This window comes from Pelophylax lessonae (assembly GCF_965119305.1).
Source record: "Pelophylax lessonae genome assembly, chromosome: 1".
NCBI lineage: Eukaryota > Metazoa > Chordata > Amphibia > Anura > Ranidae > Pelophylax > Pelophylax lessonae.
This window is the reverse complement of record NC_138768.1, coordinates 417354325-417381158: the sequence shown is the minus strand read 5'-3', so window position 1 is coordinate 417381158 and position 26834 is coordinate 417354325. Positions and strand designations below refer to the sequence as shown.

The following is a 26834-nucleotide window of genomic DNA, read 5'->3' as shown; positions in this document are numbered from 1 at the left end:
ATTTTTCTGTGGCAAGCATCCTCTTCTCTCCTGTGCATTGATTGTTCCATCTTACATGCGAGATATGAGTATTTGACATTACATGAGAAACCATGTTGAATTCAGTTCCTGGGTGCAATTAAAGCTGTATTTGACTCAGCAGATAATACAGGAAGTCCATAACATCTGAAGAGTGCAGGAGAAGCTTGGGATCCCCTGGATTGCACATGGGCAGCACGCATGAGGGTATCACCATAACTATTGTATGAATCTCTACACAAGACCTGAATCCTGTATTTGGGAATAGTATATGCACTGAGCAATGGGATTGTATAGGGTCAGTGAAGTAACTTCAATGGGTCTTATACTTTAGGTTTCCTGACTGACATTTATTTGTTTCTTGATGACGTTTGCTTTTAAAGCAGCCACCGATTGCTTAGAATCTGAGTCCTTATTAAAAACATCCTTACTTTTTTTTATTTTAGGTGGTACAGAGTTCTTTTGAAAGGAATCCTCACAAATGGCCTAGTGTCTGTGTATGAGCTGGACTATGGCAGACATGAGCTTGTTAATTCTCGTCAAGTGCAGCCTCTAATTGAAGAATTCAGGCAACTCCCTTTTCAGGCTATAACAAGTCAACTTGCCGGTAGGAACATTGACTGTTGACCTCAAATATTTTTTTACGTTTTTATAGGGTCATTCAACTAATCCATTTGCATTCATGGTTTTATCTCCTAGTATTACTCTTCAAAATGGTTGATTAACCAACATAAATGTAAAGAACAGAAAAAAAGAGGGATATCGGACTGTACAGGCCAGAAAAAGGAGCATACATCAATTTGATAAAATATTGAAGTTTATTATATATCAAACATTAAAAATCAAACAGGTGCTAATGCATTCATTTGTATTAAAAACACATAAAGCAGTTTCCTGCATTTGATAGTATAACCAGAAGGTGAGAACTATATGTGTTGGGTCCTCATAATGCTGACGCGTTTTGCCAGTTGCTTCATCAGGACTGCAAAGACCACATAGTACTCATCTATGGAGAACTGCAGCATCATTTACACTCATATCTAGGTACTAGTACTATGTGGTCTTTGCAACTCTGATGACGCAACTGGCGAAACGCATTGCATATGAGGACCCAACTCATATAGTGCTCATCTTCTGGTTTCAGGAACAAATGCAGGAAACTGTGTTTTTTAATACAAATGGATGCTTTAGCACCTCTGTCTGATTTTTAATGTTTGATATATAATAAACTTCAATAGTTTATCAAATTGATGTATGCTTCGCTTTCTGGCCTGTACAGTCCGATATCCCTCTTTTTTTTTTTCCTGTTCTTTACCTGTATACATTACGGGTGATGGCCATATATGTCACACTAATCCTTAAAATATTAACAAACCTAAATGTTGGTAATGTGTACAATCACCCTTTTTATCGTGTATTTGTATGTTCTCCAATTCATTTTTTTTTTTTTAGTCCCCACCAAAATTTGCTCTTTTACATGCATGTAGTAAGTTCAGCTGAGCTGTCTCAAGGTCTTAACCAAGTTAAAAGAAAATGCCTAGCTAAAATGAATGAATAAATGTATACCTTCTAGTTTTTTTCAATATGGCATAGTTACTTGTAAAATGTGTTTTAAAAGGCCATTTACATTGTTTTTTCAAAGTATGAAACTGCAGAGATGTATTTTATGCCTGGACGTCAGTGGAGTCTAACATGCTGCCTGCCAAGTTCCCTTCCACTGTCTGAATGGATACTGGGACTTAACTGTCCCAACATATTGGCAGTAAGATAATTGTAGGTTTGCATTAAAGCTTTATACCAGGCAATTGGCTAAACACAAATTACATTTCATATGGAAACTATTTTACCTACTGTAAAATTTATATTCTTGTTTTGGGATTTACACAACTCTGCCACACAGCACAACCTTGTCTGGCAGGGCAGGAGACTTGTTATCTCTGCTGCAGTTGAGTAACATTTACAGGTCTCCCCACTCCAGCCTGTAACCTGACAGATGTGCTGCTTTCAGTCACTTTGCTCTCTCCTCCTATCAGCACGTTTCTTGTTGGTATATGGGCACTGCAGAACTGATTGCCTTTTTGTGCTGTTGTGCCCTCTCCTACTCTGAGGCCGGTAGTATAGGGACTGCAAAGGTAGATATCAGGTCACTTTCAGGTACCTAACCTCTTCACGCCGGGGCCCCCTGCTCTTTAGGAGGTTTAAGAGGCAGGGTGTGGCTTAAGATCATGTGATTGGCGGTCACGTGATCCGAAAAGCTTTTGCTTAGATGCCAGTCAATGTGCCGGGGGAGTGCGCTCTCCGCACAGCGCTATTAACCTCAATTCACGCAAATATGAGGCTGCATATTTGCATGCGTCCAGCACCAAGGGTTTAAACTGCCAACATTTAAAAAAAAAAAAATCCATCTTCAAATTTTGTGTTATTTTAACATTACCTTTTCAAAAAATATCTATGCATTTCAGCTTTGCTAGTGTATTAAATAACGGGTTTTAAAAGAGAAGGGTTACTTTCCAAGGCATACCTGTGGTCTGTACGCAGCCTCTCTGTGCCTGTCTGCAAAGTTCCTAGAGTGGTCCGGCTGTGTCATGCATGGTCCCATCAGCAGAGGAGCAGGCGTAAAACCTGTGCATGTACAGTGCGTTCTGAGCTCAGCTGCTGCTGTGGTAGAGAATTGTGTGACAGAAGCAGAGGGAGGGCACTGTGCATGTGCAGATTTAAAATAGAGCACGCTTATTCCTGTGCTGATTTGGCCACGCTTTCAAAGAAAAGGTGATGAAAAGGTAAACAAACCCTTTAATGGTGTATTAATTAGAGATCGACCGATTATCGGCAACACCGATCTATCGGGGGCCGATATGCACGTGACGTCATTGCGTATGTTGCGCCTCCGCACACTGGGAGTCTGGGACAGCTTCTGTGGCCTTCTTAGGCCGCCTCCTTCACCCTTGTTTGGAGTCTCACATGTGCGCACACAGTGAGTTTTACACCCGCCACGGAGTTTCTGCATGCAGTGCACATTCGGGACAGTGAGTGATTTCTTAGTTCTTATCAAATCACAGTACAGTGACCAGTCACAGACACAGTGCACGTTGTGTAACACAGTCACTGTTGCCACCCACCCACAGCTGCCCGGTGCCAGCCAGCCTCCCAGTCCCACACACCCACAGGCTTGTACCAGCCAGCCACAGGCTCTGCCTGACTGTACCAACTAGCCAGCCACAGGCCCTGGGCCTGTATCTGCCAGCCACCCACCACACAGGGTGCCAGCCAGCCACCAAAGGGTGCCAGCCAACCACCCACCACAGGGTGCCAGCCAGCACCAAAGAGTGGCAGCCAGCCTGCCACCACAGGGTGCCAGCCAGCCACCACAGGGTGCCAGCCAGCCACCCACCACAGGGTGCCAGCCACTCATCACCACAAGGGGCCTGTCAGTCATTTTTTTTATATGCCTATATATTCATTAGTGTCTTTCAAGTTTCAATGGAGATGGATGTAGATAGTAAAATTTAAAAGTGTGGTCTGGGACTATTTCTCTTCTCCATCTGAATGAAAATCAGCAGCACCGTGTAACACTTGCAAAAACAATGTAAGCATGGGATTAATAACTGCAAAAACCAAAAATACGTCTAATCTTTGGGCCCATCTAACAGTTCATCATATTGAATTGTATTATGCAGCACAGAAAAAACAAAATGAATCACAAGGTGAAACATCACTATCCCAGGCAACAATAACCAATATATTTCAGAAAAAAAGAGGAAAAAAATAGGTGGCTAAAATCGGATGGAAGATCCCAACTGCTGGACAGAGTAATCACAGAGATGATGGTCACTGATAACCAGCCATTTACAATAGTGTCTGACTTTGGATTTAAGCGGATGATGTCCATACTTGAGCCAAGGTACACACTGAAGAGTGACCAATTTCATCGAACTGAAATGCTGGAAAAGATTCACCAAAATGTAGTTGAGAAAGTAAAGGCTTTGCTGCAACTAGAGAATACTGGCAACTCACTCTCATTCTTCAGAATCTGCAATAATGAGCCTGGATGATGAACTTCATCTCTATTTGAAGGAACCAGTAATTGACAGAAGAAGTGAACCTCTTCAGTGGTGGAAAGAAAATGAGGCACGCTACAAAAGACTTGCTTCTCATGCTAGAAGATACCTTTCTGCTCCTCCTTCCTCGGTGCCAAGTGAGCGTGTTTTTAGTGAAGTGGCAGCAATTTATGAAAAGAAAAGAAGCCGTTTAACTGGTAAACATGCTGAAAAACGAAAAACCGATATCGGTCGATCACTAGTATTGATGAATACAGAGTTGCAATAACCTGTCTGCCTGCCTAATATTCAGTTTTATATTCTATTTCAATCTCTTTATTGATTTTTGTACAAAAGTGGTGACCTATATATGGTTAAATAGTACATTATAAAGAGGAAATATACAAAGCATAACAAGAACATGTCCAGATGTAAATATGGACAGGCAGGTGTAATCAGACTTCACAAATGAAACAGATGTCCTATCAGATTAATCTATGCCCTAGATGGCATAGAGAAACAAGCTTCATATAATATATATATAGCTATGAACTTATGGTCAAGGACAACATATTTTGGGTGTATATAATCTGGATATCTCGGTAGATAAGGAAGGTAGAAAAGAAGTAAAAAAAAAAAAAAAAAGAGGGAACAGAAGTCAGGGTAGCCTTCAGCCTCACTCATCCAACTAAACGTATTGTATCCAAGGTTGCCACGTCTTATCAAATTTAGGTCATTTTGTCATTGATCATGGCCCATTTCAATTTTTGTTTGACATAGACAAATGTCACTGGTTCCAACAATATGCAATGGCTATTCTTGCAGCCACAATTATAAACGTAGTCAAGCGCTCTATTTGGTTATACCCTTATCCATTTTTTTTAAGAGAGCGATCTCTAGAGTTCTAGTAATGGTTCACCGAATATATAAAATTGAACACTTATGCAAAACTAATCACCTTAGGACATATCCACCAGATATGTGCAATTGTGCCTTCCTTGCCACATTGCCTAAAGCATCTCAATGGTGTCTTGTAGTTTGATTCCACCAAGGCTGTATTGATGGACATTTTAAAACGATTATTAATGGTCATGCCATTCTGAAAGTTCCTAGAAGAAATTAAATTCTCTCTCCCAAAGCTCCATATACAAAAACTTGCAATCTGGGTCCATCAAATAGTTGTATGCAATTAAATTATGGTCGTTTTATTGGATCTCTGGTTGTACAGGAGCTTTGAAAAAGTGAGATGGATTTCCAGCAGTTTTCCCAAGTTTATCTTTCAAGTATGAGGTAATCTGGTGATAAAACATTTCTTAGGATGGTAAATGAAAGATAGGTTTGTAGTATTCTAAAGCGTGTGGTTTGTCTCCAGATTGAAAATCACTTATTCGTATCAACCCGTTTTTCTCCCACACTCTGTGGAGAGAGACCTGGCAGCGACTTTTTTTTTTTTTTTTAACAGGGGGGGGGGGGGTTTGGCGAGCAGAGTTTCTTCCTCATTCGATGCCTGTGTTCCATGTTCCATACAGAGAATGTGAAAAAGAAGGCATAGGACTCGCATCAAAGCCGAGACCGAACATTCGGTGCACGATAGTGCCTCCATATCAACCAAATGTTGAGTCGGGCCTCTTGCAGTATTAAGTGCTAATTGTGCAGCTTGGTAGTAAGCCATAAAGTTAGCGGTTTCAGGGCCGCTAAGCTAAATGGGGTGTCAGAATGTATAATATCCATTAGGAAGTCCATCTGGAACCGGGGATTTATTAGGCTTTAGTGTCTTGTTGACCCTAGAGATTTAGTTGCCCATGAAGCCCTACGAGGTGATGAAGCCATAGATGGGATTACAAAAAATCCCAACACTGTTCCTGGACTTCTTTGATGTCTTCGCCCATAACAGAACCAAAGGAGCAGATTCGGCGTGTGTAGTGCTTTGATTGGTGGGACTTGTAGAGATGATGCGTAAGTTAGCCATCACCCGTTTCTCTTCTGGTAGTGTAGAGAAGGCACAATTCATGCCTTTGTGGGTGAAAGAGCCAAAATTAGTACATCCAGTGGTAGCAAATGTGGGAGGTCACCTGTAGTAGAGCTGGTTTTCACAATGATGTCCCTGGGCAGACAATTAGGTTTGGGTAGTGTTAGGGCTCTTTTGAAATCTGTCACTCTCTAGGAGAAGTGTATCGGCATCTGGAAGAGCGCTTTGCATGAAGACATATAAAGCAGTAGTAATATCCTTGACTTGAATAGGTACAAATGTTGAAATGCCTTGTGCCTTCTTCTTTGTTTTTTCCCCTCAGTCTTTTATTGTGAGAATTCTCCTTTATTTCCTGTGCTGGGGGATAAAAACAGGAACTGAGGGGAACTCCTCTCTTCAAAGGGAAGTTTTCCCATAGACAGTTGTCGCCATAACTTATGTTCCTATGTAAAGATTTCCCTTATTTCCATTTCTGGAGACAACTGTAAAATTTTGAATCACTTTCTGTCCTGGTGGCCATGATAAATTGAAGGGTGAACCTACAGGCAAAGACACAGACCACAACTTCTCAGAAGTTTTTTACACTTACACAAAAAAAAAAAAAATAGTAAAACATTAGTTATGCCATGCTAGCCTTGCTCAACCGGGGTGCCATCTGAGCTCGTTAGGGGTGCTGCACCATCCTGGTAAATAAGAAAAAGGCTGTGATCGAGCTCCCACTGTTCTGCAAATTAGCACTGCAGGAGCTTGATCAGGACAGTAAAAGCAGAGAGGTGGAAGAGGTAGGAGTCTTCCCTAAATCCTGACCTGCTCCACCTCCCCCTATAGTTCAGTACCCGGTAGTGCGGATAAAGTACTGCAGTTTTTAAATATTCTGAGTACGTGTGTTGCTGCATGTATGTTGAGTTTGTGTGTGTATTTGTTTAAATGCATGTGTATGTTTATTTGCATTCGTGTGTATGCAGGTATGTACGATACTTTTAATCTTGACCCATACTCCTGTACCATCAGAACTGCTTTTTTTTAGGGCTCACTCACAATAGTGGCACGGACTGCCCCTCTTCTGAAAAGCAATCTCTTCTTGAATCCCTTTTTCAGAGGCATTTGACAGGTGAAGAAGCGATAATTACCTACTCACCACCTAAATGCAGCACCTCCATGCGGCACCTGTGTGTAATGCTTGCAGTGTGGCCCCATTTACCTGGGGTTATACTTCCTGCCGCATCTAGAGCATGTATATTACCCTGGCTTCTGCCAGCTAAAGGGGGGAGCAGTTCGGGCGTAGTAAAACTGCGACACAACTGAGTGATTTTACTGTCCACCATTCTCACATATGAACAAGTTCTTGGTTTACATCTGTGCGGCTGTGTGTAGCATACAGCCATTAGGCATTAATGGCACTCTTGTGCATCTGCCAAAGAGCAGCAGGTTTGTCTGCATGTCAGTAACGCACATCACCAACCCACAGTAACGTTATCTAAGCCTTAACACTGCAGTGCCTCAAGACTGAAAATTATTTTTCTCTGTCGCTCATTGACAGACGCAGTCCTCTTTGATTAATATCAGTAGGGTTATACTGCCCCCTACAGGAGTAGGACACTAGGCAGGAAAAACGTTCTGGCCACACCTTAGGGGCAGTCCCAGAGGGTATATCCTCTCTCTCTCCCTGCTACAGGATGTCAGTTTTTTTCTGCCTAGTCAGGAGTAAGGACCTAAGTTCCTTGCTGGGATCTCTGGTCCTGGCCAGCTTTTTTAGATAAATCTTTTTTAGTTAGCTTTTTTCTCTCCAGTTTTTTGTTCCTGTGAGATCTTCAAGCAATTATGCTGGAGCTGGGCGACGGGCTGGATGTTGAGATCCAGTGGTCACCCCAGCCGTCCTACGAGCGCGTGCAGGCCCTAGCTCCGCGCTGGGTCGGCCGCGACATAGTCCCGTTGGACGGGGACTGGCCCTGCGAGTTAAACGTCTCGCCAGGACGCCTACGACCAGTCGGAAACTGAGTCGCGGCGTCCGTATTGGTCGACAGCCCCCCCCACCTCGGTGGAGAGGGGTTCTGTTAGGAGTGGGTGCCCGCCTGTTCCAGTATGGTGAGTAGAATGTTCCCCCTCCCCCCCCTGTCGGGTTTTGGGAATGGATGCGGGCCCCTCTGTGGATGGTCGGACCCTCAGATCCCGGGTTCCCCTCTATCCTGTGACACACTACACAAATCTCCCTACGTGCAGGTATACCACCCCAGGAGGCTTGGTTTGGGAGCTGACTATCTACATGAGTCACTGCAAGGAGCCTGCATTGTAAAAGGAAGGAAGCCATGACTGAGCTCAGTCAGGGATGGAGACAGGGCGCCGCTGGCGTTACTGTTTGAAACAGCCATGCAGAGGGGTGATACGATCAAGCACCTACCTATCGCATAAGCGATGCATCCGCACGCACCGCCATCCTTCTGCAGGCCGCACGGGCTGCCATCCTTCTGCAGGCCGCACGGGCCGCCATCCTTCTGCAGGCCGCACGGGCCGCCATCCTTCTGCAGGCCGCACGGGCCGCCATCCTTCTGCAGGCCGCACGGGCCGCCATCCTTCTGCAGGCCGCACGGGCCGCCATCCTTCTGCAGGCCGCACGGACCGCCATCCTTCTGCAGGCCGCACGGACCGCCATCCTTCTGCAGGCCGCACGGACCGCCATCCTTCTGCAGGCCACACGGACCGCCATCCTTCTGCAGGCCGCACGGACCGCCATCCTTCTGCAGGCCGCACGGACCGCCATCCTTCTGCAGGCCGCACGGACCGCCATCCTTCTGCAGGCCGCACGGACCGCCATCCTTCTGCAGGCCGCACGGACCGCCATCCTTCTGCAGGCCGCACGGACCGCCATCCTTCTGCAGGCCGCACGGACCGCCATCCTTCTGCAGGCCGCACGGACCGCCATCCTTCTGCAGGCCGCACGGGGCCGCCATTTTGGCGTAGCCTAATGTCTCCTGCATGGGGCGGCCATCTTGGATACACCCAGCTACCTCGTGGAGTAGCGGTGGGAGTGCCGGAAGGCGTGTAAAGGGGCGGAGCCCCCTCCTTTACCCGGGTAAATCGATCCACAAGACTTCCTGTTCTGCAAGGACAGCGCTGAGAGCAGTTCGGTAGAAACTTCTGTGCATCAGATGGTGAGCCCTTGGGGTCTCTCTCTCTCTCTCTCTCTCTCTCTCTCTCTCTCTCTCTCTCTGTGGGGGTCCGAAGTAGGTGGCACTGAGGGGAGCTGTTGCGCTGGGGGATTACATATAAAAAAAAAAGAAAAAAATGTTTTTCTTTTTGCAATCCTTGTTTGCTGGCAAGTGTTCCTGGATTTATCATGGACCCTGCCACACATGTATCCCCACCTGATCCCCTCGAGGTGGCCGCAGGACCCTCCAGTTCTCCACCTACTATTGATGCATTGTCAGCGGTTTTGGAGTCTTTTGTATCCCGGGTGGAGGTGGCCTGTCAGTGACAGGGGGCTAAAAAGCGACCCCCGCCTACCCCTATGTCGTTTGACACATCAGATACAGATTCTGAGCCTGTCGCTGCTGCTGCAGCTTTCTCCTCTGGGGCTGTTGTCGGGTCCCGTCTCCTCGGAGAAAGAGGACGACGTTTCTGTCTCCGCCATAGCGCAAAACGAAGCGCCGGTGGATGCACTGATTGTGTCTGTCCGGCTGAGGTTACACCGGCGGAGGCAGTTGATACTGAAATTGCTTTTGGTACCCGCAAGCCTTCCAAAATGGCAAAAGGTGTTTCCTTGCCCAAATGTTTTGATGTTATAATTAAGGAGGAGTGGGTCCGTTTAAAACGAACCCCTGGTATGTCCAAACGGATTGCTAGGCGCTATCCGTTTGACGAATTCCTCCTTAACAAATGGACGGTACCACCGTTGGTGGATTTACCGATTTCCAGACTAAATAAAGCTACTGTTATCCGGTTGGAGATCGCTCCATAATTTTCCGGGTAGGGTCGGCCTTTAGGCCAGTGTTTACCATTGTTCTGGTTTCACAAACATTGACTATGGTACAAGGGCTACAGCTTGTCTGTGACGCCGCCCTGGACACCGCTCCATTGTTGGGGCTTGTATCGATCTCGGCGGTGGCCCTCCGGCGCATGTTATGGTTAAAGTGCTGGTCGGCGGATTAAGCTTCCAAAAGAGCTTTGGCTGATCTCTCCTTTTCTAAGGGATCGCCTGTTTGGTGCTACGTTGGATGAGATTATCAAGGGTCTCATTGGAGGCAAGAGCACCTTTCTACCACAGGCTAAGAAAGGTAAGGGACCTCGTCGCAGACGGGGACCTTCTTTTTCTGTTCATAAAAAGGTTTTTCGTTCCTCTAAGGCGAGTGATAAGGCAAAGTCCTCCAAAAACCCCCCAGGGGGTTTCAAAGGGGCCTACAGCAGCATCACTTTGAATGCGCCCGATCTCGTCTGATCTCGGAAGCTAAACAAGGTTGGGCCTGTTAAGTACCTTATATGAGAAACCGCCTGGGAATACCAGGTGCTGTAGGCTTAACGCTGGTCGGGTAAACAAAGATCCGGTCCTTCCAGACCTGAAAATAGACCACACAGCCTGAAGGTGCGCCCCCACCCATATCTGGGGTGGGGGGACATCTTCACCGGTTTCCGGACCCGTGGCTTTCCAGAAATCCAGACAAATGGGTTTGCGAGGTCATACGGGGGGGATACAAGATCGAGTTTTCGATCACTTCCACCGGTGCGGTTCTTCCCTTCCTACATACGACTATCCCCGGATCGCTTAAAGGCTCTGCTGGGGTGACGGACTTGATACAAGGAGTGGTCCGGTTCCTTGGGGAAAACGTTTTCAGAGGCTCTGCTCGAACCTATTCACAGTACCCAGGGAAGAGGGCAACCTGCGTCCAGTTCTGGACTTGAGGGCGCTCAATTGTTTTATCCGGGTGCAAAAATTCAAAAAGGAGTCCATTCGCAGTGGTGGTCTCCCTGCATCAAATGGATTTTTTGGCGTCCATAGACATCAAGGATGCCTATCTTCACATTCCCATTCACGCAGGACATCAGCGTTCCTTCGCTTTGCTGTGGGAGAGAACCATTATCAGTTTCTATCATTACCCTTTGGTCTCGCCTCTGCTCCCCGGGTCTTCACAAGTGTCTTGACCCGAATTTTGGCGCTGTTGCGACAGCGGGGCATATCGGTTCTAGGCTACCTAGACGACCTTCTACTCCATGCGGAGTCTTCACAGGCTCTGTTGCTAAACTTGGAGATCACTAAGATCTCTTTGGAAGAGTTCGGATGGTTGGTGAACCTGCAGAAGTCATCCCTGGTCCCCACCGGGAGACTGGACTATCTAGGCCTAATTTTAGACACATCCTTGGTAAAAGTGTTTCTCCCTGCGGGGAAACTCCAGAAGATTCAGTCGACGACTCAGTTGTGATTGTCTGTCAACTGGCCTTCCCTTCAGACTTGCATGAGGGTTCTGGGACTGATAAGGGCTTCTTTCAAGGCAGTACCGTTTGCCCAGTTTCATACCCGAATTCTCCAAAAGGAGATTCTTCTCAAATAGAACCGGAATCCCGATTCCCGGGACAATAGGATCCGGCTGATCGAGCGGACCAGTAAGTCTCTGGTTTGGTGACTTCGGTCTCCAATGCTCAGTCAGGGGAAGTCATTTCTCCCGATCTATTGGACGATTGTCACCACGGATACCAGTCTATCCGGGTGGGGTGGGGTTCTCGGCAGACTATCTGCTCAAAGGCTCCGGTCCCTGGAAGAATCCAGGTTACCGATAAATGTATTGGAACTGAGAGCGATCAGACTTTGTCTGGTTCACTGGACCGAGCAGCTCCGGGGTAGCCCGGTTCGGATCCAGTCGGACAGTGCCATGGTCGTGGCTTACGTCAATCACTAGGGGGGCACCAAGAGTGCTCAGGTGGCCGTAAAGTGGCCGGCATCCTTCGTTGGGCGGAACAATTGTTCCAGTTCTCTCCACGGTTTTCATTCTGGGGGTGGAAAATTGGCAGGCAGTTTTGTCTCAGATTCTGGATCAAGGGGAAGGGTCCCTTCATCCAGAGGTATTTCACCAATTGTGCCTTCATTGGGGCACCCCGGATGTGGATCTGTTGGCATCTCGGCTCAACAGGAAGGTGCGGAGGTTTGTAGCCCGCTCCCGCAATACTCAGGCGGACGCCGCAGACGCGCTGGTCGCTCCGTGGGGGCAGTACCAGCTACTGTATACCTTCCCTCCTCTCAAGTTGCTGCCGAAACTTCTTCGCAGAATAGAGGTGGAGGGAATTCCAGTCATCCTTGTGGCTCCGGACTGGCCTCATCGGGCCGGGCCTGGTACGCCAACTTGGTCAGGCTGGTCGCGGACGTTCCTTGGCGGCTTCCTCTCAGGAAGGATCTGCTGTCTCAGGGACCGATCTTCCATCCTGCTTTACGATCGCTGGCTTTAACGGCCTGGCTGTTGAGACCCAGGTGCTGAAGGACAAGGGGTTGTCGACTTCAGTTATTCCTACTCTGATTAAAGCGAGGAAAGCGATTTTCAGAAAGATCTATCATGGAAGTCTCACATTGCGTGGTGTGAATCCCTTGGGTTTCCTCCACGTTCTTACTCGGTGACCCGAATATTGGCTTTTCTGCAACAGGGGGTTGAGCAGAAACTGGCCTTGAGCACTATCAAGGGTCAGGTTTCAGCGTTAGCAATCTTCTTTCAGAAGCCTCGGGCTACTCATTCCTTGGTGCAGAATTTCATCCAGGGGGTGCGGCACCTGACTCCGCTGGTGCGCGCGCCCTTGCCGCCCTGGGATCTTAATTGGGTGTTGTCGGTTCTTCAGAAACCTCCCTTTGAAAATATTAGGGAGATTCCCTTGCTTACTTTATCCCAGAAGGTGGCCATTATGGTGGCTATCACTTCTGCACGCAGGGTGTCAGAACTGGCCGCATTGTCCTGTCGTTCCCCATATCTGGTGGTTCATAGTGATAAGGTGGTTCTTTGTCCGAATCCATCCTTCCTTCCTAAGGTGGTTTCAGATTTCCATCTAAATGAAGATATTGTTTTACCTTCCCTGTGTCCTAAGCCCAGTCATCCTCGGGAGTTTGCGTTACACTCCTTGGATGTAGTTCGGGCGATCAGGGTGTACTTAACTACACGGAATCTTTCCGTAAGACGGATTCACTGTTTGTGATCATGGATGGCCCTAGAAAGGGGTTGCCTGCGTCTGCCGCGACTATCTATAGATAGATCAGACAGACTGTGGTACAGGCTTATTCTATTAAGGGTCGGGTTCCTCCATTCCCTCTTAAGGCGCGCTCCACTGGAGCGCTTAGTGCTTCCTGGGCCTTCCGCCATCAGGCGTCAGTGGTTCAGGTTTGCAAGGCGACTACCTGGTCGTCGGTTCATACCTTTGCAAAATTGTATAAGGTTGATGTGCTGGCATCAGCGGATGCCTCTTTTGGCCGCAAGGTTCCTGCAGGCCGCTGTTTGAGGAGACCGTTGGTCTACCTCGAGGGTTTGTTGGGATCTTCACTTTGGTCTCATCTTTTTGATCGATGAGTCCTTGATGCTTCTGGTTGGCTCCGGTTGGGCCTTCTGGATTGGATTTTGATTTCGGTTATCCCACCCCTCATTTGTGGCACTGCTTTGGGACGTCCCTACTGATATTAATCAAAGAGGACTGCGTCTGTCAATGAGCGACAGAGAAAAATGGATTTTTGTAAGAACTTACCGTAAAATCCTTTTCTCTTAAGCTCATTGACAGACGCAGTACCCGCCCCTCTATTTTGAGTTGGGTTGGGTTAAATTCTGTGACACTGCTTTGTGACATAACTGACATCCTGTAGCAGGGATAGAGAGGATATACCCTCTGGGACTGCCCCTAAGGTGTGGCCAGAACGTTTTTTCCTGCCTAGTGTCCTACTCCTGTAGGGGGCAGTATAACCCTACTGATATTAATCAGAGAGGACTGCGTCTGTCAATGAGCTTAAGAGAAAAGGATTTTACGGTAAGTTCTTACAAAAATCCAATTTTAAGGGTGGCATGACTGAAAAAAGGTTAAAAAACAAGACTTATACTTTTTGCCTAATGAATCATTAATTTTGATATAACTGAATGTAAATTATTATTTCTTTTGTAGGTATAAAGTGTGAGCAGTGGTCTGAAGAAGCTTCTATTGTGTTCAGAAACCACGTGGAAAATAAACCTCTTGTGGCACTTATACAGGCAGTTCATGAGAACACAAATTCATGGGATCGGAAGGTTGTGGCTTACTTGGTGGACACATCTCTCCCAGACACGGACTTATGGGTTCATGACATTATGTCTGAATACCTCGTTGAGTTTTCCAAGCCCCAATAGAATGCACTACAGAGACCGCTGGTGATCCTAAAGCAGAAGCAATAACTGATACGTATAGCTTGATCTTTTAAGAAGTTACCTTGCTCTTCTTTCTTGATTTGCTGAACGTTTTAAAGTTTGGAGAATTGTAACTTGTTTTCTGTGAAAGATATTTAACAGAATAATTTTGTTTACAAGAGTTGATTTTTTTCTGAACATTTGCACATTGTTTAATAATTTAGCTGTACAAAGTTGGAATATATTGCAGAGTACCATTTATTTAACAATAAAAAAGCAGAAAGTGCTTTAACTGTGCTTTGTAGCTGGATATTGTCTGATATGATACATCTCTACTACTGTGCTTAGTGTAAGGTTCCACAAGCCTGTTTAGTATCTTTACTTTACCTTCCATTTGCCTTATCTAAATATTAAAGGGGTTTAAAACTTTAATTTTGTACCTATAGGGAAGCCTATAAAAAGACTTACCTATAGGTACTGTAAATATCTCTTAAACATGCACTGTTTAGGAGATATTGACTATATATGCAGCCGATGATGTCATTGGCACATGCGCTCTGAAGGAACAGACCAGGTGCTGTAAATGGTGGCTTCCCCCACACATGCGAGGGAGTGACGTTATGGCGGCTCCGGTCAGTCGCACAGCAGGAGTCCGCAGACCCAGAAGAAAGACAGGTGAAGATGGAAGCGGCCTCCAGGGATGGTATTGCTGGAATGCTTCGTTTTCAGGCAAGTTGCAATGCATACTAGCACATTATGGCTTTACCTTGCAGGTCTGGGGAAAAAAAGGGGAAAAAATGCACCCAGCAGTTTACAACCACTTTAAATAGTTGGTGTGTTTTTAACTTCCAACTTCCTAAAACTGTTTCTTGTTTAAGGAATAGTGCACATTCAAATAATGTGTGTGTATATATATATATATATATATATATATATATATATATATATATATATATATTTCTCTTACGTCCTCCGACAGTCGCCGCCTCCTCTAAGTCATCACTATTGGGTATTGTCCTCTGCTCCGCAGGAGTAGCTAGGCATATAGATTTAGTTAAAAACAAAAGGCATTTGCATGTATACACCCCTGGGGGCTGTCCCATCTGGCCAATACCCCCCTGCAGTGACCACTCCCAACTCAGTTTTACTTTGCCTAGCATCAGGAGTAGTTAGGCTTTCCCTGTGCTGGGGCTTCGGTCTCAGCCTATCTTCTTTTTTATTTGATTTTCTTGGAAAAATGTCAGTTTTTCTTTCTTTACTAGCTGTTTATTTTGTCAGCTTTAGTTTTTAGTTAACTCTTCGGACGAAGATGGACATGCGGTGCTGGGATTCGGACTGGCCGCCCTGGTTCTCCAGGGCACAGAGGGTCAGATGGACCCCCAGCCCGCCATCGAGCATTCAGCTATAGTTCGCCCTGGCGCTATGAACGACCCATCCCTGTTCGCAGCAGGGATGCAGCTGTGAGGTGGCTACCTCACTGGATGCATCTGCGTATCAGCAGTGCAATGTCCCTGGCAAACGGCATTCCCTGTCAGATGAGGACAGCGGCTTTCCGTTGTGTGAGGCTCCCCACGCCATCGGGTACAGGTAAGTACTTCTGTGTGGGGTGGCAGTCCTGGTTGCTGTGTGTTCCCCATGTCTGTACCTTGTGCGACTCCCTGCTGCGATCCCTGTGGGGATCGCTTGTACATGCGCTGCTGCGCTGTGTGTGTTTGGGGGTCCCCTTCCCTGGGTCACTTCGGTGTTTGGGGGTGCAGACTGTGTATGGACCGCGGCGGGGTGACAGCCACGCGGTCCGCCATTTTTTATTACAATGGGCAGGCATGTGAGCTTCTCTGTGGGCTATACAACATGCTGATTTGGCGCCATTCGCCGCCATATTTGCGGTGACCGAGCGCTCGTTTCGGCCGCATGTTGGCGGCCATTTTGGTGAAGTCTCCCATACGTTTCTATGGGGCGGCCATTTTTCCTGGGTCATGCAGCAGAATAGTTCAGCCTGATTTTGCAGCACTTCCTCTTTCCTCTGAAGCAGGACAGCGGTGGCAACACTCTGCGGGGCTCTGCAGGTTATTGCTCTCAATATATCTCTGTATTGTCGCTTCTGGCTCAGTTTTGTCTCCTTTCCTATGGGGGTCTTTTGGTCTGTATAGCTGGAGCGGGGGCTGCGCACTCGCAGCGCTCTTAAGGGGACAGCACCTAATTCTTGCACTGTCCTTTTTTTCTCACTTGAGCATGGATTCTCAGGATAGCACATTTCCACCGGCCTTGGTGGGGGCCCCCAGTTCTCCTGTGGCCCCTCTGAGACCTGCTTTGGCCGCTGTAGTGGCGACTTTGGTGTCCAATAGGCAAATGCTGATGGCTGAACGTGCTGCTCGTCAGAGACCCAGATTGTCCCTCTCCTCTGATTCAGATGGTGATATGGCTGCTGCTGCGAGCGTGCCCTTTTCAGGGTCCCGCTCATGCTTGGACCCCTTGGGGTCTGAGGGGGAGACTGTGATGGAAGGGGTTGATGCCCCCTCCCCGGGGTCGCCTGCAGAACGGGCGACCATCTTTGATTTGATTGTGTCTGTTTAGGACACCTTATATTTAGAGGATGAGCCCTGTCCTCCGGGCGTTGTGTCCCCGTTTGGGACGCACAGGAACTGCAAGTCTGCGCAGGTTTTTCCCTGCCCGGAAGAATTCCATGACACTGTTAATGCACAGTAGCGCACGTTAACACGTCCATTCCTGGTACCTAGTCGGTTTGGGTTGCTTTATCCTTTTAATCCGGCTACGGAATCACAATGGTGTGTGCCTCCACAGGTGGATCACACTGTGGCCATGCTGAACAAGGCTACCTTAGTTTCCACTGAGGATGCCCCGGTTCTCCGGGGTCCCACGGACCGGCGGTTGGAGTCCCTATCTCGCTATTCCTATACGGTGGTGGGTTCGTTGCTCAAACCCGTTTTCGCGTCCGTTCTGGTGGCTCAGGCGGCTGCTGCTTGGACTAAGATGCTTAAGCACAATCTTGTGTCTGCTGGTGTTGCACCTGCCCCGCTGAAATTGGTGGATCAAATCCACCGAGGAGTAATGTACTTGTGTGATGCAGCCTTGGCCGAGGCCCCCTTAGTGGCTCGCCTCTCTAGTGTCGCGGTGCTTCAACAGCGATTGTTATGGCTGAAGGGCTGGTCGGCCGACCAGGCCTCAAGGGAAACGGTTGCCGATTTTCCCTATGCTGGCTCTCGCCTTTTTGGCGAGGCTTTGGACACCCTGGTTTTAGGCGTCACGGGGGGCAAGCGCCCTATGCTGCCCCAGAACCCAAAGAACAAGTCTTTCCGAGGTAAGCGGGGTTCTGCGCCTAGATCCAATCAGGGGTCCTTCCGTGCCTTTCGTAACCAATCCAAGGGCAAGCCCTTCAAGGCTCAGGGCAACCAGAAGAAGCCCTGGGCGGGTAAGCAGAAGGCCGGCAATGCCGGCTCGGCGGGACAATCCGCCTCTGCCTGAAGGGGCGCCCTCACCCGTTTCAGGGGTGGGGGGACGTTTGCGCGGTTTCCTCCAACCTTGGCTGCTCCGGATATCGGACAGGTGGCTTTGGGTAATCGTTCGATCAGGTTACAAGATCGAATTCCTTTCCCGGCCGGTGGACAGATTCTTTCCCTCCACTCTCCATCTGCTTGCGGGGCGTCTGCAGGACTTGCATCAAGCGGTGCAGGACCTGCTTGCTCAGGGAGTAATTGTCCTCATCGGGACGGGTTTCGGGGGTTTTCTTCGAATCTGTTCACTGTGCCCAGGAAGGAGGGCAAAGTGCGTCCTATTCTGGACCTGAAAGCACTGAACCGCCTCGTGCGTGTTCGGAAGTTTCGAATGGAGTCTCTCCGTTCGGTTGTGGCCGCCTTGAGTCCAGGAGAATTCCTGGCTTCGATAGATCTGAAGGATGCGTACCTGCACATCCCCATTTTCGAGGGTCATCAGCGGTACCTTCGGTTTGCTATCGCAGAGGTCCACTACCAGTTTGTGGCGTTACCTTTTGGTTTCGCTTCGGCACCAAGGGTGTTTACCAAGGTGTTGGCGCCGGTCCTGGGCCTGCTGCGGGCCCAGGGCATTGCGGTCCTGGGGTACCTGGACGATCTGCTTCTGAGATCGCGTGCCAGCCAGGACCTTGTGCGCGATCTGTCCGTCACGGTACAGACGCTCCAGGAGTTCGGATGGACCATCAACGTTCAAAAATCAGCGTTGTCTCCATCGCTTCGCCTTCCCTTTCTGGGAATGGTTCTGGACTCTGCTCAGGCACAGGTGTTCTTGCCGGAGGCCAAGCTCCGGACTTTGCGAGACGAACTCAGGTCCCTCAGGGACAATCCGTCCTCGTCACTCAGGACCTGCATGCGGGGCCTGGGGTTGATGGTGTCGGCCTTCGATGTGATTCCCTTTGCCCGGTTCCACACGCGGGCTCTCCAGACGGAGATCCTGGCCAGGATTGACAGACCTCCTCAGTCCTTGGATCTGGATGTCTCCTTGAGTCGCCAGACCAGATTGGCTCTTCTATGGTGGATCCAGTCCCTGTCGGTGGCGGAAGGCAAGTCCTTCCGTCCATTGGTGTGGACAGTGGTTACTATGGACGCCAGCCTGTCGGGCTGGGGTGGAGTCCTGGGCAACCTGTCTGCCCAGGGCACTTGGTCGGAGGAAGAGTCCTCCGTCTCGATAAATGTGCTGGAACTACGAGCGATAAAACTCTGTCACTTCCAGTGGTCGGACCGTCTCCAGGGCCTGCCTGTTCGCGTACAGACAGACGATGCTACCGCGGTGACTTACATCAATCACCAGGGGGGCACCAGGAGTGCTCGAGCGGCCCGGGAGGTGACCGACATTCTGTATTGGGCCGAGACTCATGTCCCGGCGATCTCAGCAGTTCCCATTCCGGGTGTGAAAAATTGGCAGGCCGACTATCTGAGCCGCCAGACCCTGGATCAGGGGGAATGGTCCCTACACCCGGAGGTCTTTCAGATGCTGTGTGCGTGGTGGGGATCCCCAGACGTGGATCTGTTCGCATCCCGGCTAAATTGAAAGGTGGAAAGATTTGTGGCAAGAACGCGCGATCCTCTGGCAGACGCCTCGGATGCGTTGGTGGCCCCTTGGCATCAGTATCGTCTGATGTACACCTTTCCTCCGATTCAGTTACTATACCGGTTCCTTCGCAGATTGGTCTCGGAACCGCACATGGTAAATCTGGTGGCGCCGGACTGGCCTCGCCGGTCCTGGTACGCCGACGTTCACCTGGCAGTGGCGCCTCCGTGGCGTCTGCCTCTGCGGGAAGATCTCCTGTCTCAAGGTCCGATCTTCCATCCTGCTTTACAGTCGCTGGCTTTAACGGCCTGGTGGTTGAGACCCATGTCTTGAAGGACAAGGGTCTATTCCCTGAGGTTATCCCTACCCTAATCAAGGCTAGGAAATCCTCTTCTGGTAAGGTCTATTACCGTACCTGGAAGGCCTATTTCACCTGGTGCGAGTCCAGGGGGTTCTCCCCTCGTTCTTACTCGGTGTCAAGAATCTTGGCTTTCCTCCAGTCTGGAGTGGATCAGCGCCTGGCGCTGTCCACGATAAAGGGCCAGGTGTCTGCACTGGCTATCTTTTTCCAACGCCCTGTGGCGTCTCATTCCTTGGTGCGCACCTTCATTCAAAGTGTGCGACATTTGGCTCCTCCCAGGAAGGAGCCTTTTCCTCCATGGGACTTGAACTTGGTTCTGTCCGTGTTACAGCGTGCTCGCTTTGGAAATATCAGGGAGGTCTCTTTGCCTCTGTTGTCAAAGAAGGTCGCCTTTTTGGTGGGGATCAATTCGGCTCGCCGAGTGTCGGAGCTGGCGGCGTTTTCTTGCCGCTCCCCTTACTTGGTTCTCCATGTTGAGAACACTTCCGTCCTTTCTTCCCAAGGTGGTCACTGAATTTCACCTTAATAAAAGGAAATTGTTCTGCCTTCGCTCTGCACGAAGCCTAAGCATCCGAAGGAGATTGCTTGCATTCTTTGGATGTTGTCCGGGTGATCAAGGTTACCTGTCGTCTACTGAATCCTTTCGTACAACGGATTCCCTGTTTGTTCTTCCTGAGGGATCTCGGAAGGGCATGGCTGCGTCCGCAGCAACTATTGCCAAATGGATCAGACAGACCATTGAACAGGCTTATGCTTTGAAGGAACGGGTTCCACCCTTCCCTGTTAAGGCGCACTCTACTAGATCTGTGAGTACGTCCTGAGCTTGTTGGCATAGAGCCTCGGTGGCCCAGGTGTGCAAGGCTGCGACTTGGTCGTCAGTGCACACTTTCTCAAAATTCTACAAAGTAGGTGTTCTGGCATCAGCTGATTCTTCCTTTGGCCGCAAAGTTCTCAGTGCGGCAGTGCCATGAAGGACCCTTGTTTTTTTATGGGTCCCTGGCTGTTGGTGTTTGCTTTCCTGGGCGGTTGCTCCTGTTGAGCATTGTTTTTTTCTGTTGCCCAGTGGGTTCTCTTACAGTGTATGTGAGGTTCCTTTCTCTGATATGGGTACGGCGTTGCCTCTTCTACGGTTGCGTATCCCACCCCTCATGTCTATACTGCTTTGGGACATCCCAATAGTGATGACTAAGAGGAGGCGGCAACTGTCGGAGGACGTAAGAGAAAACAGAATTTTTGTAAAATCTTACCTGTAAAATTCCTTTCTCTGAGTCCTCCGACAGTCGCCGCCCCCGCCCCTCTTTGGGGTTCTTGTTACTTACTGCTATGCTACCAAACTGAGTTGGGAGTGGTCACTGCAGGGGGGTATTGGCCAGATGGGACAGCCCCCAGGGGTGTATACATGCAAATGCCTTTTGTTTTTAACTAAGTCTATATGCCTAGCTACTCCTGCGGAGCAGAGGACAATACCCAATAGTGATGACTTAGAGGAGGCGGCGACTGTCGGAGGACTCAGAGAAAAGAATTTTACAGGTAAGATTTTACAAAAATTCTGTATATATATACATATATATATATATATATATATATATATATATATATGTATATATATATACACAATGTGGGCTATGTGGGACTTTAAGTGAGACACCGGCAGGTATGCCCAGCGTCTCCATCCCTGTATCGGAAAAAAAAATTGAAAATGATTAAAAGAGGTGCATGGAAGCCAGCCAGCCCCCAGTCTGATGTACTCACCCTCCAGTCTGCCACCAACCAAGTAGACCTGTCTCGATATAAATAAGGAACAGGGGTTTAGTTGACACGCATTTGCAAACACATGTGTAAGCTGCAGAGCCACGACGCGGCACCCTGTTTTATCTGCAGTCAGTCCCTAACACTTTTAAATTTGAGTGTCTCCACTCTGGGAGCACATGGCTGCTAATGGGTGGATAGGAAGCTGGTCATTTTCAGTTTGTACCATCTTAAGAACATTGCTATTAGAGCATTGAGATACTATACCAGTCGTGGATGGAGGTGGGTTGGGGGAAGTTTGGGTTGCTCCCTCCCACCTGCCTCCTATCCACGCATTAGCAGCCATGTGCTCCCAGAGTGGAGACACTCAAATTTAAAAGTTTTAGGGACTGCAGATAAAACAGGGTGCTTACACATGCGTTTGCAAATGCGTGTCAACTAAACCCCTGTTCCTTATTTATATCGAGACAGGTCTACTTGGTTGGTGGCAGACTGGGGGCTGGCTGGCTTCCATGCACCTCTTTTAATCCTTTTCAATTTGTTATATATATATATATATATATATAATTATAATTTTTGCTCCCTTACCTGGCCGAAGTGCATACTTTAACCTGCACAGTTAATCGCTATATGACCTTAGAGAGTCATCCTCCAAAGGTAGGAGATGTTTGGGGACTGTTTTCATGCAATAACACCACATTCTATCACTCTATAACACACTTTTCTTAGGCTTCAGCTTGAGAGCCCTTGCTTTACAAACCCAAAAAGCTTCTAAACCTGTTAGATACATTGGACCAACATTTTTGCAGTTCAGAAGTATTTTGTGGATAAGCCACCTGGCTGCAAGATCCCAGCAGGTTGTATAATATCAGCACAGTGACTTTGCTGACACAAACTCTTCTGACCTACAGTGATATTGGTCCAAAGTATCCAATGAGTGTGCGGAAAAGGTTTATAAGGTAGTTTATTGTGCAGTGTTGTGATCAGAGTGTTTAACCACTTGCCGACCGCCCCACGCAGATGTACTGTGGCAGGGCGGCTCGGCTGCGCATAATCACGTAGATCTACGTGATTATGTGCACGTGGTTTTGGCGGTGGCGCGCATGCCGCCGGAGTCACACTTCTGCTGTGACACAGCGGGAGGCAGACCACGGGAGGAGCAGGCTCGATCGCCATCTTTGGCAAAACTGACAGGAGAGCCGTCTGGAATGTAAACAATGCAAGACCGCTCTCCTGTCAGAGACAGGGAAAGATCTTGTGATTCAGCTAAGCTGAATCACCAATCTCTCTGCCTCTGTTCAATCCACCCCCCCCCCCCCCACAGTTAGATAGCACATATAGGGAACACATTTAACCCCTTGATCACCCCAAGTGTTAACCCCTTCCCTGCCAGTGTCATTTATACAGTAACAGTGCATATTATTTAGCACTGATCACTGTATTAATATCACTGGTCCCCAAAAGTGTCACTTAATGTCAGATTTGCCCACTGCAATGTCGCAGGCCCAATAAAGATTGCTGCAATTACTAATAAAAAAAATAAAATAAAAGTCCATAAATTGATCCCGTAGTTTGTAAACGCTTTAACTTTTGCGCAAACCAATTATTATAAGCTTTTTGGGATTTTTTTTTACCAAAAATATGTAGCAGAATACAAATTGGCCTAAAGTGATAAAAAAATTTGATTTTTTTTTTTTTTTACATTTTTTTTTATTGGGAATGTTTTATAGCAGAAAGTAGAAAATATTGACGTTCTTTTTTTGTATAGCGCAAAAATGAAAAAACGCAGAGGTGATCAAATACCACCAAAAGAAAGCTATATTTGTGGGGGAAAAAGGACATCTTTTTTTGGGTACAGGGGACGACCGCACAATTGTCAGTTAAAGCAACACAGTGTTGAATCACAAAAATGGCCTGGTCATTAAGGGGTAAAACCTTCCGGGGCTGAAGTGGTTAGTTGACATTTGGGAGACAAAGCCATGGAACCCTTAGAGGGCTGACTAGAGGATACACGGATCAGTACAATTTTAAGGTACCAGATTACCAGCAATCTGTGTAAATTCATATACCAAATTCTGTATTTTTTCCTTGCAGTGGTGCTTAAAATACCTGTGGTTCTGGAGCTTTAAAGTAAAAATACTATTATTTTTTTTCCTCCTTCAATATCTTCTCTAAAATGTACTGTCAGGACTGATGAAAACAGCTGATAATAGCCTCTTCCCATTTGCCATGAGGTGGAAATAGACTTACATTTTGCACAAAATAGAGTGAATAGCTTTGTTTGATTTACTTGGTAAAATGAACCAGAAGATGCTGCACACCGATCTGCATTGGACTTATGTACTACTTTGTATTTATCCTGGCTTAAGTAAGCTAATGAGATTACTGAGCTTCAGTAATCCTTACACAACCTTTTAGATGAAGGAAATTGAGTTTGACAGTCATTGGCAAAAATCCATTCAACGGCTCTTGCTAAGTTCAAGGAATGTAAAGTGGAAAAAGACATTACCAACTTACTGAAATTTTTGAGACATCTTGCAGGTTATGGTAATATTAGTTTCAAATGTGATTGCAAATTAAAGTCAAGCAAACTTTAAAAACATTGAGTATTCTTGGTTGTGAAGACACCGTACCATTTTTACACCCCAGTGGCCCCACGGGCCCCTTTTGTAATAGTAGTAAAAATGTAAAATAAAGAATCCCACACACATACAGTTATTGTTACTAAACCCAGGACCCTGCATTCACTGTATCTGGTATACATCCTCCGAAGTACAAAGAACATGGAAACGCAATTGTTTTGGTAAAAATAAACCGCTAAATATCTTTTCTCCTAAGCAGTTCGAACAGTCTTGTGACTTTTATCGGTGTCTGGTTAAAGCTTGTAGGAGGTTTCATTCTCGCCTGATTGTCCTATGAAACCTTCAAAACCCCTAACCCTCTGTAAAGTGCTGATCGGCCCTATGCTGCTCATTCACTTTCCCAAGGAAAAAAAAAACTCTCTAGCAATATACACCGAACTGAGCATATGCAGCTTGGCCCCAAGGCTCTGTTCTATAAGGAGATCGTTTGGGGACTGTGGAACAAGGGGAGGATCAGAGAAGACAGGATCAAACAGCCTTTTACACAATGCAGAGGATTAACCCCTAAGGTTCAACAGTGATTATAACAAGCATGCTTTACTGCTTATACAGACTGATTTTACTGTGGGTTTAGTAACGCTTTAGGATGCACATAGCCACGTATACATCGATGCCTCACACCTTGGGCATTTCCATGCAAGTAAAGGCATAATTTTAAGGCTGTCATGTTAGTTTACCTCAGTCTTGTTCACCAGTCTGGGTTGTGGTATGGTTTTCCAACCTGCCTACTTTTTGAATGGGTGTCTTGTCACTCTTCTTCCTCTTTAAATCATTATAATTCAAGTGGTTTACAATCGGGGTCTTTTTCCTTCCAGCCTCTATGGCTGGTTGGCCATTTTTTAGGATATGATGCTGCCAGAGCAACTCCTTTTCATCAACATTTCATTCTGTGGTTGTCTGTCTGCCTGGCAACCTCTGCTGCTATCATGAATCCTCCTTTCTCTGAATTAAAAGATTTAGGATTAATAGGCTTTCAGCCTTCTGTTCGAGATTGATTGGCCTTTTATGTTGAATCTGTTATGTTTGTCCATATTTCTCTGTGGGATGTTGTAATTCTAGTATATGGCCCAGTGTATTTGTTTATGTTCACCATGCCTTGTTGGTTATGTTCCCATTTGCAGATTACTGGTTGTGCCACCTGTTTTGGTGGATCGGTGATTGAGCCTCAGCCAGCGCAGGACTGTGGAAACCAAAGTGCCCTGGATAGTGTCACTCCCCTTGGTGATGGCTCTGTTGTGGTCTGGGGCACCAGTTTGCCACTACTGAGAGGGGACCCTGGGGGATCAATTTCTCTATTTTCGCATTCTCCTCCAATGTTTTAGATAAAGATATCCAAAGATAAACATTCCATTTGGGTACAGTGTTGCACGACCAAGTGATTGTCATTCAAAGTGTGACTTCAATCTGAACATTGGCCCGAGCAGGAAGGGGGTGAATGTATCTGGTATTGAGGTGGTTAATTTGTAATGCAACTTTGTAATGCTTTGTACCAGAATCATAATTTTAATGTGTTTTTATGCAGGACGAATTCTAGAATAAAATTTGTACTACTTTCATTCTTTTAAAGGACACAGCTCAATATCATTCTTGACCATATAGTTATAGTGCCACCTTCAAGAGAAGGACACTAGGTAAGAAAAAAACAGTGCACAGCCAATGGACAGCTCTGACTTGTTGCCAAACCCACTCAGCTGTGATAGACAGCTCCATTTTTTCTGCCTAGTGTAGGAGTCGGGACCTAGTTCCCCGGTGGGACTCTGTTACAAGGTTTTTCTTTTCTTTTTTTCATATCTTTTGTTTTTTTTTCCTGAGAGATCTTTATTTAACCACTTGCCGACCGCCCACAGTATATTTACTGCAGCAGTCAGCCCCTCACAGGCAAAGCGACGTAGTACTACGTCCCTAGCCTGTGAGGCTCTAGGGGGCGAGTGCGCGCCGCCGGAAGGCGCGCTCCCGCCCCCTCCTGCACATCCCCGCGCGTGTGACCGGTGGACGCGATGTCCGCCGGCCACTCGCAATCTCCCGGTGGAGAAGGAGAAAGGCAAGCGGCTGATGTAAACAAAGTCGTCTGTCATTCTCCCTGCTATGTAGGATCGTATGTCTCTGTTGTTACACCACTAGCCACACCCCTTGACAGTTAGAAGCACGCCCCTAGGGACACACTTAACCCCTGCATCACCAATAAAGTTAACCCTTTCCCTCATTTTTACAATAACAGTGCATATGTATAGCACTGATTACTGTAGTAATGTCACTGGTACCCCCAAAAGTGTAAAAAATGTCAGTCAGGGGTCCAATCTGTCCGCCACAATGTCGCAGTCCCGCAAAAAAAATCGCAGATCACCGCTATTACTCGTTAAAAAAAAACAACAAAAATGACATAAATCTTTCCCTTAGTAAACGCAATAACTTTTGCGCAAACCAATCAAAATACGCTTATTGCGATTTTTTTTTTTACCAAACCTATGTAGCAGAAAACAAATTGGCCTAAAATGTTAAAACATTTTGATTTTTACATTATTTTTTTGGGGAATTTCTTTTAAAAAAATGTGAAAAATATTGTTCTTTTTGCAAAATTTACGCTCTTATTTTTGTTTATAGCGCAAAAAGTAAAAATCGCACAGGTGATCAAATACCACCAAAAGAAAGCTCTGTTTGTGGGAAAAAAAGGACATCAAATTTGTTTAGGTC

General features: G+C 47.1%; 1 protein-coding gene across 2 annotated transcripts in view; it reads left to right on the top strand.

Annotated features, from left to right (window-relative positions):
* The window catches only part of TDRD7 (tudor domain containing 7), a 314213-nt gene extending 299612 nt beyond the window's left edge, over positions 1-14601 (top strand). For both annotated transcript variants that reach the window (XM_082267672.1, XM_082267671.1), the window contains exons 16-17: positions 465-625; positions 14134-14601. In XM_082267672.1, coding sequence (XP_082123798.1) covers positions 465-625; positions 14134-14354 — 382 coding nt within the window. In that variant the 3' untranslated portion in view covers positions 14355-14601. The remainder of the gene's footprint in view (positions 1-464; positions 626-14133) is intronic.
* The last annotated feature ends 12233 nt before the right edge of the window (positions 14602-26834 follow it).